General features: G+C 43.2%; 1 protein-coding gene across 1 annotated transcript in view; it reads left to right on the top strand.

Moving 5' to 3' along the window:
• The window catches only part of Lvrn (laeverin), a 51,535-nt gene that overhangs the window by 14,527 nt on the left and 26,111 nt on the right, over positions 1 to 10,897 (top strand). Inside the window, exons 3-6 of the mRNA XM_021214998.1 lie at positions 391 to 530; positions 6,782 to 6,908; positions 8,861 to 9,015; positions 10,223 to 10,336. Of these exons, the coding sequence (XP_021070657.1) occupies positions 391 to 530; positions 6,782 to 6,908; positions 8,861 to 9,015; positions 10,223 to 10,336 (536 nt within the window). The remainder of the gene's footprint in view (positions 1 to 390; positions 531 to 6,781; positions 6,909 to 8,860; positions 9,016 to 10,222; positions 10,337 to 10,897) is intronic.

Consider the following 10,897-nt stretch of genomic DNA (forward strand, 5'->3'; position numbering starts at 1 on the left):
CACACACATGCGCACACACGCGCACACACACATGCACACACACACGCACACACGCGCACACACACACATACACACTCGACATGTACATACACAAATGCTTGTGAATAGCATAAGGATTTTTTCATATTTTTGTTCCATAGTGTGATTATTTCAGGGCCATTGACATCTTTATGTCTCTACTGCTAACTTTGTGTTTGGATCCCGGGATGACGATGGTTCACAGTAACCCGATGGAGTGTGGACGGCTTAGAGAGAGGAAACTCAATCTCCTAGACTACAGGGAATGGCTAGGAAGGGATGGCTTGTGGACAACTGTTTTGGTAAATTATTTCTAGGTTGCATATCATCTAGGTTTGCAGTGATTTGGACTAAAATATCCCCCCCCCCCAGGTCAGTCTGAAAGAATCGATGTGAATGGAAGCAGATGGACTGTCACTTCCTTCCATACCACACCCCGCATGCCAACGTACCTCGTTGCCCTTGTTGTATGTGACTTAGACCACGTCAGCAGAACTGAGAGAGGCAAGGAGGTGAGTAGGGAAGACCCTGCAGATAAGGAACAAGATGCTAGCTGCATGTTCTTTGCCTAGTGTACCTCATAACTATAACCTACTGTCATGTCCCTCTTCCCCCAGCTAAGTTCTATGGAAATGTGGCTTTGCAGAATGTGATGTAACAAGTTGGGTGTTGTAGCATACGCTTGCAATCCCAGCACCTGAGAGATAAAGGGTTATGAATTTGAGGACAGCCTTGGCTACACAGCAAGATTCTGTTTTCTCCCTTTCATCAAAATTTAAAAAATGTGTGTGTGTGTGTGTGTGTGTGTGTGTGTGTGTGTGTGTGCATACACATGCACATGTAAGGATAAGACATACTTTTTCTTTCTTTTTTTTTTTTTAAAGATTTATTTATTTATATATGTAAGTACACTGTAGCTGTCTTCAGACACTCCAGAAAGGTGCATCAGATCTTGTTACGGGTGGTTGTGAGCCACCATGTGGTTGCTGGGATTTGAACTCAGGACCTTTGGAAGAGCAGTCGGGTGCTCTTACCCGCTGAGCCATCTCACCAGCCCCGACATACTTTTTCTTATGTAACTGTTTCTATGGAAAGACGGCACCTTAAGCCCAGTCTTCAAGGCAGGTTCTTTTTTGTTTGTTTGTTTTTTCCGAGACAGGGTTTCTCTGTGCGGCCCTGGCTGTCCTGGAACTCACTCTGTAGACCAGGCTGGCCTCGAACTCAGAGATCCACCTGCCTCTGCCTCCCGAGTGCTGGGATTAAAGGTGTGTGCCACCACGCCCGGCCTCAAGGCAGGTTCTAAGTACCCACGTCCTGTTCCTGCTTTCTTAGACAGAAGGATTGAACTAACCTAATCTTAGACAGAGTGGCTGAACTAACCCTGGGGGAGATATGTTCTATTGCTGGTCCAGATTTGAAATGTTTAGTGACCAGGATGGACCTGAGATTAACCAATAAGAGCAGACACTAGCCCTAGCCAGGTGCAACTGTAGTCACTGGAGTGGCATGTGCTGGTTCACTGTCATTCCTACTCGGGAGCTAGGCCCTGTGGGTGTCTAACAGCTCTGGGTTGAATACTTCGCAGAGTCATGTAAAGTGAGGCGAGCAGGCTTTGTCCTGAAGTTCTTAGTTTCCGTTGTATTCTCATGACAGTGTAGTATCATGGTTGTCATGACAGTGTTTTCCACATTTGCTTACTCCTTACTATGGAGAATGTAGCGATAACTAAGGTCAATGCCTTACGTCTAGTTCTTTCTGATTTTCTTGGCTTCGTTGGGTGAGAAAGGTCAAGCTGTGCAGCTAACTAAGCATCCCTTGGGCTGGCCTGAGATCTTCCAGGCACATCCCATTGACATATGGAGACAAGACAGCTGGTAGTGAGCCAAGCTCATCTTGGGAGGAGAATACGCCAACGCATTACTCCAGGACTCCTAGCCTAATGAATCACAAATACAGAACTGGATGCAAACAACAGCTTATCATCATCCCGAGCTGCTGGCTCCTAGCCCTGTTTCTCTAGCTGAATAATTACTAGGAGATCCTTGACACTCACTGATGTAACACTAGCCCAATACCAAACCATAGCATATATCAGTGAATCTGGGTAGGCATGATCTAGAAGCACGCTTTGAGCCTGGCAAGAAGGAGCAGACCTCTCATTTCTCACAGCTAGTGAGAGGCCCAGGGTGGTCCCTCACACCCATACCAAATAGCCTGTAATCCTCTTCTCAATCAGCAATTATTGTGAAATGATCATATTCCCGAATATAGAGAATGCCTATTATAAAGAATACCAGTTGCCATAGAGACAAAAAGGAACAAGAGAAAGTAATTCTCTTGGCCAGAAAACGAGGTTTGGGGTTGAGTTTATCGGTGGAATGCTGTGCTTGGCCATGACTGAACACTACAAAGTGAGTCAATCTACTGTGTGTTCCGTGAGGTAAACAAAATGCAAGCCTGGAATAGTGTCCAGCTTATCCCCAAATTACCCATTCATTAAGAGAGCGCAGTTATATAACACACGAGGATAAACAGAGGATTACACTATAGGGATGGAAATGGCTAACTAGACTTGGGCAACATGGGCATGTGCAGAACAATATTGTCTGATCTCTAGATCTCCCATGTCCAGCAAGGGCTATCATAACATTAATACCAAATGGCTGAGAAGCACCTAAAAAATGTTCAACATCCTTAGTCATCAGGGAAATGCAAATCAAAACAACCCTGAGATTCTACCTCACACCAGTCAGAATGGCTAAGATCAAAATCTCAGGTGACAGCAGATGCTGTCAAGGATGTGGAGAAAGAGGAACCCTCCTCCATTACTGGTGGGATTGCAAGCTGATACAACCACTCTGGAAATCAGTTTGGCGGTTCCTCAAAAACTGGACATAGTACTACCTGAGGACCCAGCAATACCTCTCCTGGGCATATACCCAGAAGATGCTCCAACATGTAATAAGGACACATGCTCCATTATGTTCAAAGCAGCCTTATTTATAATAGCCAGAAGCTGGAAAGAACCCAGATGTCCCTCAACTGAGGAATGGATATAGAAAATATGGTACATTTACACAATGGACTACTATGCAACTATTAAAAACAAAGAATTTATGAAATTCTTAAACAAATGGATGGATGTAGAGGATACCATCCTGAGTGAGGTAACCCAATCACAAAAGAACACACGTGATATGCACTCACTGATAAGTGAATATTAACCCAGAAGCTCAGAATACTCATGATACAATTTGCAAAACACATGAAACTCAAGAAAAAGGAAGACCAAAGTGTGGATACTTCGATCCTTCTTAGAAGGGGAAACAAAATACCCATGGAAGGAGTTACAGAGACAAAGTGTGGAGCAGAGACTGAAGGAATGACCATTCAGAGACTGCCCCACCTGGGGATCCATCCCATATACAACCACCAAACCCAGACACTATTGTGGATGCTAACAAAATTTTGCTAACAGGAGCCTGATATAGCTGTCTCCTGAGAGACTCTGCTAGTGCCTGACAAATACAGAAGTAGATGTTCACTTCCACTGGACTGAGCACAGGGTCCCCAATGAAAGAGGTAGAGAAAGGACCCAAGGAGCTGAAGGGGTTTGCAGCCCCATAGGAGGAATAACAATATGAACTAACCAGTACCCCCGAGCTCCCTGGGAATAAACCACCAACCAAAGAAAACACATGGTGGGACTCATGGCTCTAGCTGCATATGTAGCAGAGGTTAGCCTAGTCAGTCATCAATGGGAGGAGAGGTCCTTGGTCCTGTGAGACTCTATGCATAGGGGAATATATATATCCTCTATGTATAGGGGAATGCCAGGGCCAGGAAGCAGGAGTAGGTGGGTTGGTGATTAGGGGGAGGAGGGAGAGGTTAGGGGGTTTGGGGAGGGGAAACCAGGAAAGAGGATAACATTTGAAACATAAATAAAGAGAATATATAATAATAATAATAATAATAATAATAATAATAATAATAATAAACACAGGTGGGCAGGTGTGATTTTCAGAAACTTTACTGCTACATCTAAAATGGTCCTAATTGGCTTGTGGGATACGACCCCACCCCCAATCCAAGATGAAATTCCCATCATTTGTCTCTCTTTGGGCATGCAGAGTGATCATTTGTGGGAGAAGATTCATAAGCTGGAAGTTTTATGAACATGGAAGGAATGCTTGGTGATGCTATTATTTTGCAGAACACAGATTGCATGCACTCCCTCCACCCCGTCGAGTGGCTTTCCAAGTCTAGCTTTGGCCTCAGAAGCTGTAAATCTAGTGAGAAGGCAGATCCAAGGCCAGAAGCCATTGTCCCCCTACTAAGTGAGGCCTCTGTAGCACAGGGGAGGAAGAAACCAGCGAGGGGATCCAGGCCACTGCCGCAGAAACGGGTGGCTGCGCTTTGTGGAGAAGGAACTTTCTCAAACTCTCACATAACTCAGGACAAACGGAAGAGTGAGATGGGTCTGTTCCTGGAAAGCATGTGCCTGCATTGTGCTCTATTATTATTAGTATTACTATTATTATTAATATTACTGTTATTATGATTATGATTATTTTCTTAGTCCTTTTGGATAAGGGTCTGCAGAGAGGATTTTTTTTTTTAAGTTAACAGACCTCACCGAAGGATACACTTTGTCATTCCCATACCTCTAATTTTCGCCTAAGGACCTCCATTTTCATGCATCTTCCTTGACATCAACACTGACAATTTTTAATTCTATTAATCTTTGCTCACAGAGAAAATGTTAGATAGAGCGCATGGTGCTTCTGCATCCTCATAGCATCATCAGGAAAATCACACCACACGGGTACTTTCTCCAGTGCCAGACGACAGCCTATTCACATGGAAAGGACTTGAAGTGGCAGAGGTTCCTTTCCCCAGCAAACTTGGGAATGTCCTTGCAAAAGAGAGGCCAACTATAATGCACTCGCTTCTACAGGTTTAAAATTATAGGACTTTTATGGGCTTTTAAAATGAGGGGACTTTGTCTGATTATATTCTTGAAAATGAGATGGGTCAAATTACACTTGAATTACTAAGCCATTTAAAATTCTCAAGGTTTAAAGTTGGTCATACAGAATGCCATTACTCTTAACAGTACTATTCTGTTTTGAATCATTGGAATGTTTTTAAATGGGAAGGAAGGATTCAAGATATTCTTTTACATGGAATGCACAAGGATTATTCTGCAATTACAGAGTCACACATTTTTAAAAGATTATTTTTATTACTTTTTATTATTTAATGTTTCCATACAATATATTTTGATTATAATCTTTCTCCACTCCCATTTCTCGGTCAGCGCCACAGTCTTGTGGGAACGAAACCAACCCTTGGCTGGGAGTAGCCTCTATGGAGGTCTCTGGCCAGTACTGCTTCCACCTGACCTCAAACATGGGGAATAGCTTTGAAAACCTCTTCAGTGGCTGATTCAACAAAATAGAAATGTGCATTCTCACGGTGGACCTGGATGCCACAGGGAAGACTGTTCTATACAAACTGAAGCTGGCCACAATTCCTACCATTGGTTTCAACACAGCGACAGCTGAGTTCAAGAATATCCGCTTCTAAGCCGGGCGTGGTGGCGCACGTCTTTAATCCCAGCACTCGGGAGGCAGAGGCAGGCGGATTTGTGAGTTCCAGGACAGCCAGGGCTATACAGAGAAACCCTGTCTCGAAAAACAAACAAACAAACAAACAAAGCAAAATACAAAAACAACAACAAAAAGAATATCAGCTTCTTTATGTGGGATGCGGGAGGCCAGGTCAAGATCCACCGTTTCTTCCAAAACACTCAGGCTTGATCTTCATGATGGATGGCAATGACAGAGCGTGCGGGAGTGAGGCCGGTAATGATTCCATGAGGATGCTAGCTGAAGATGGGCTCCAACAAGCAGAAGCTCCCCAACGCCACGAATGCAGACTCTACGCCACAGGAACTGGTGCACTAGGGCCATCTGTGCCACCAGAGGGAAATGGCTGGCCAATCAGCTCCGGAACTGAAAGTGAACCAGGCCCCTCCTCCCCCTCACTCCCTCTTCTCTGTCCTCCTCTTTCCTCGAACTTGTGACTCTGTGGTCCTGAGTGCTAGAAGCTGTCTCCATGGGTTGGTCACAGAGAGCGTTGCATCATAGTGTACATGAATAGACACAGCCTGCCATCAGGTTTTTATTTAGTGTAAATAGTTTCTGTTTCCAATGAGGCGGTTTCTGGCACACCTATGCAATATTCTTTTTTTGTTGTTTGTTTTTTGTTTTGTTTTGTTGTTTGATTTTTCGAGTCAGGGTTTCTCTGTGTAGCCCTTGCTGTCCTGGAACTCACTTTGTAGACCAGGCTGGTCTCGAACTCAGAAATCCGCCTGCCTCTGCCTCCCGAGTGCTGGGATTAAAGGCGTGCACCACCACGCCCGCTCCCCCCCCCCCTTTTTTAAACTGTAAAAAGATTCAACTCACGGTTAGTACTAAGAAGGGATTTGGGTTGCAGAGGTACCTGGCTTCTGGGAGCCATTGGTTATAGACTGATGTCCAATTTGGGTTTTAAACCCAAACTCTGTGCATTAAAAAAAAAAAAAAAGTTAAAAAGAAAACACAGGACAAGAACACTTGAACACACAGAACGGAGACTATGCCTAGTGTAGGTTTTGCAGTTATGGCCTGAATGCTAGTCCTTCAGAGTTGGGATGAACAGGGTGACACTTTTCAAAAGCCCAATATTGCTCTATGTAATTATTGCTTGTTGAACTTAGATACGTGTCTGGGCCCGGAAAGACGACATTGCAAATGGATATTTAGACTTTGCTGCAAACGTCACAGGCCCCGTCTTCTCCTTTCTGGAGGATCTATTTAATATCAGTTATCGGCTTCCAAAAACAGGTGAGGCATTTAAAGAATCTTCATGTACTATATTCTGTTTTGCAGGCCCCAAGTTGAGATCACATGATTCACCGATGAGCCTTTGAGGGTGTTTTGAAGCCAGTTAGTTTTTATTTTGGAGTTAGACTCGTGACCATTCACCATGGTGTTTGATACCTTTCAAAACACAAAGTTTTCTGTTTGTGTTTTCTCTATCTGGAGCTTTGTATCTTGTGGGTCAAGACCATTTGCGTGTCAGCTCCCTCATGGGTATCCAGTGGCTCCTTCTCTAGATTGGGCTAAAACTCTCTTATAGAAAGCTTTTCTCTGTGTTGGTTTTACAGTGCTGGGCTCTGAATGTTTCCAGCTAGTGAGCTTGCATGACTTATCCCAGTGTCCTCTAGTAAGATTTTAGGTATTGTTTAGCTGTGACTCATTGACCTAGTACTTGTTCCATCCGTAGATTTCCTCATAAAAATTGGGATCCTGTGTGAATATAATATGATCCTTGAGGACTTATGTAAATACTTTATCTCTCATAGATCTGGATGGTATGTCTGTAAAGGCCCTGTGGGCTGCTAAGCTCAGAAATTTGTTCAATGCAGTTTTTCTTCTCTTTACATTGTATGTGTTGTGTAAATTTGTTTTGTTCTTCCGACACGCTACTGAAATCTTGGGAACACCACGCTCTGCCTGTACAGGCAGATGGCAGAAGAAGGTGGGGAGAAAATGTTTGGTCTGTGATGCTCCACAGAGTCTCTGCTGCTTGAGCATTCTAGTTTAGGGGGACTAAAGAGCGAAGGGCTGAGAAGCAGTCTAAGACAGGTCAGGGACCCCAGTTTGCCTGTCACGTAAGGGGCTGGAGACAGAGGCCTTACAAACCATGTTCCCAGCTCTTCCATGCTAAAGGTACTTAAGGTAGCTAGTTCTTGCCACGTATTGAAACAAAAACAAAAACAAAAACAAATGACCCATCACCACCACCACCATCAACAACAAAAACCTTTTATGCTCATTAGGTGAGGAGTCCAGAGCCACCCTTATTCTTGCATGGTATCCTGTCCATTCAAGGACAAACAAAACAAACAAAAACAAACAAACAAAAACGTCTTGCTGCTTAACCTGACAACCCAAGTTCAGCCTCTAAGATCCACAGAGTAGGAGAGAACTGACTCTCATGGAATGTCTTCTGATCTTCACACACACACACACACACACACACACACACACACACACACACACAAAGAGAGAGAGAGAGAGAGAGAGAGAGAGAGAGAGAAGAGCATGTGCAGAGAGATAGACACACGCACACATGCAAACAACACACACACATGTGTAAAGATATGATTTCAAGAAAATTTAAAATTAGCCATTAGTATCTGTAAGAAATGGTTTCTTACAGCTCTCAGGGAATGACTCCAAGTGTAGATAGAATCCATCTTTTGAGAAGAGGGTTTCCTGAGATAGCAAGCAGGGTCAGTTACCAGAGGAAGTCTTGGGTCAACGAAAGGAATCGAAGGAATGTATGGGTTTGCGGTGGGGTGAGAGTGAGTGGAGAGTAGTTTAGAGGGATGGGCAATGTCACCTGAGGCTATTAAATCTGATGCATGTTCTGAGGCACATGTCCCAGCCGGGGAGGAACCAGGGCACAGTGGTGGGGCAACTCTTCATGGATGGAGCTCATTTTGTCTTCTTCTTGTTGACTTTTGAGAACCTTCTATATTTTGAGGCTGAATCTGTCATCAGAAGTATTTGATCTTTATGTGATTTTCATATAGTCGTAATAGCCTATTTTTATGGTTTCTATCTTCAGTGTTAGATTTTTAAAAGACTATTTTCTCTGTACTCAGGTTACACATTTTTCTCTTTATTTTTCAGTCACCTTATGACTTTACTTGGACGTGATTTATACCTAGAACAGCGTTGTACTGGACAAGACGATTTAATTTTTTTCCCTACTTAAACCCACTTAGATATAGTTGCCTTGCCTATTTTTGCCAGCGGCGCAATGGAGAACTGGGGCCTGTTGATATTTGACGAATCGTCCCTGCTCCTGGAACCGGAGGATGAGCTAACAGAGAAAAAAGCTATGATCTTGAGCATCATCGCCCACGAGGTTGGGCACCAGGTGTGTAGTGGGACGTTCTTATCCACAGGGCGGTACTTTCCAGCTGTTTTCCTCAGAGCAGCACAACCCAGAAATACCAGCCACACTCCAGATTTAGGGAGCATCTCTTGCAATGTATAACTGTGCATAAAACAAGGAAGGGTCCGTGCGGTGTCAGTCCAGCTGAGTCCCAGTCGTTGATGTATCGAGAACCTATTTAATTTTATTCTGGGAAGAGATTCAATGGATGTAGCCAGTGTCTTAGTGAGGAGCATGTGAGGGCTTCAGCTGCATCCACAAAAGCTGTAGCCAGGACTACATTATCATCACTGTGTGCTCTCTCTTGTAAAGGTCTAGGCAATTGATTTGATGGAGATTCTCACACCTACATTTTAGTCTCTGTTCCATTAACACAAATGTGCCAAGCAAGAAATAACCTAAAGTTAGATAGTGATATTTTCTTTAGTTTGTATAACTCCACAAGTTTTAGAAAGGACAAAATACCATCCTGGTTATACAGTCCACCAACTTTCAGGAGTTTGGATCAGTTGTCCCAAGTGTCATTTCTTATTGTTACCTAAGTGACATTTTTAAAAACACAAGGTTCTAACAACTGCTCTAAGAATTTAGTTAGATACCAGGACATTTATTTATTGCTTTGGGGAGCTGTATTTTTCTTCCCAAAGACATCTATATGTTTTCTTGCCCAGTTTATCTCGAATAGAAAGTAACGCAGCGACAACCCATTACAGGGCATGCCCTTGCTTGAGTGATTTATATGTGGTGTGTCTCGAATCAGAATCTAAAACACAGCGTCTACTTACCGTGAAGTCATGGTTAGAGTATAAGGTGCATAAATAGCAGGGTGCGAGCCTACCTTCACTTCTGCTTCATTGAACTAAACACAGCTTGTGGGCAAGGCCAACAGTTTAAATGTTCATCTCGCCAGCCTTGTGCTTAAATGTCAATTTTAAAGCAAACACTGGTTCCAGTCACCAGGGATGGGGCAGTCATTTCTGAAAAATGAATAGCTAATCGTGTAAAAACAGCAAGAATAGCTAATCGTGTAAAAACAGCAAGGCTATATTGGGGAGTCCTATTTTCAAGTTTTGTTATTGATAGCAAACAATGTGTACATCTTTTTGGCATCATGCCTCCTTAATGTGTATTTGCAATAAAGATAACTTAAATTTCAGAAATATCTTCTTCTCTCTCACATCTCCAAAAGTGGTTTGGAAACCTGGTGACCATGAGCTGGTGGAACAATATCTGGCTCAATGAAGGCTTTGCATCTTATTTTGAACTTGAACTAACTAACTACTTCTATCCTAAAGTTCCCATGGTAAGTAATTTAGACATTTCCCCTTAATTATAAAAATAATGCATAGTCATTTTTGAAAATCTTATTTATTTATTTTATAAAACACAGACAAATCTAACAACTACTAAATTACTAAAATTCTCATCAAAGGCAAGTCAGGCTGCCTTTCCTGCTTTTTTACTTACAAGCTTTTTACTTACTATTTTTGTTTAAGTGAAATTTATACCAAAACTGCTTTTGGCTTTAAAATTTGGTGTTTATTTTATTTATTTATGTATTATTGTGTGTGACAGGCTGCATATACCAAAGTATATGCAAATACAGGGGACAGGGAGTGGGAGTCCATTCTCTCCTTCCAACATGTAGGTGTCATCAGCCTTGTGGGCCAGTGTCATTTACCTGCTGAACCATCTCATCAGCTGTGTAGGGAGATTTCTAATGCTGGTGTGGCAGGTGGCTGGTGTGGCAGGTGGCTGGTGTGGCAGGTGGCTGGTGTGGCAGGTGGCTGGTGTGTCATGTGGCTGGTGTGGCAGGTGGCTGGTGTGTCATGTGGCTGGTGTGGTAGGTGGCTGGTGTGGCAGG

This window comes from Mus pahari, chromosome 15 (assembly GCF_900095145.1).
Source record: "Mus pahari chromosome 15, PAHARI_EIJ_v1.1, whole genome shotgun sequence".
Lineage (NCBI taxonomy): Eukaryota > Metazoa > Chordata > Mammalia > Rodentia > Muridae > Mus > Mus pahari.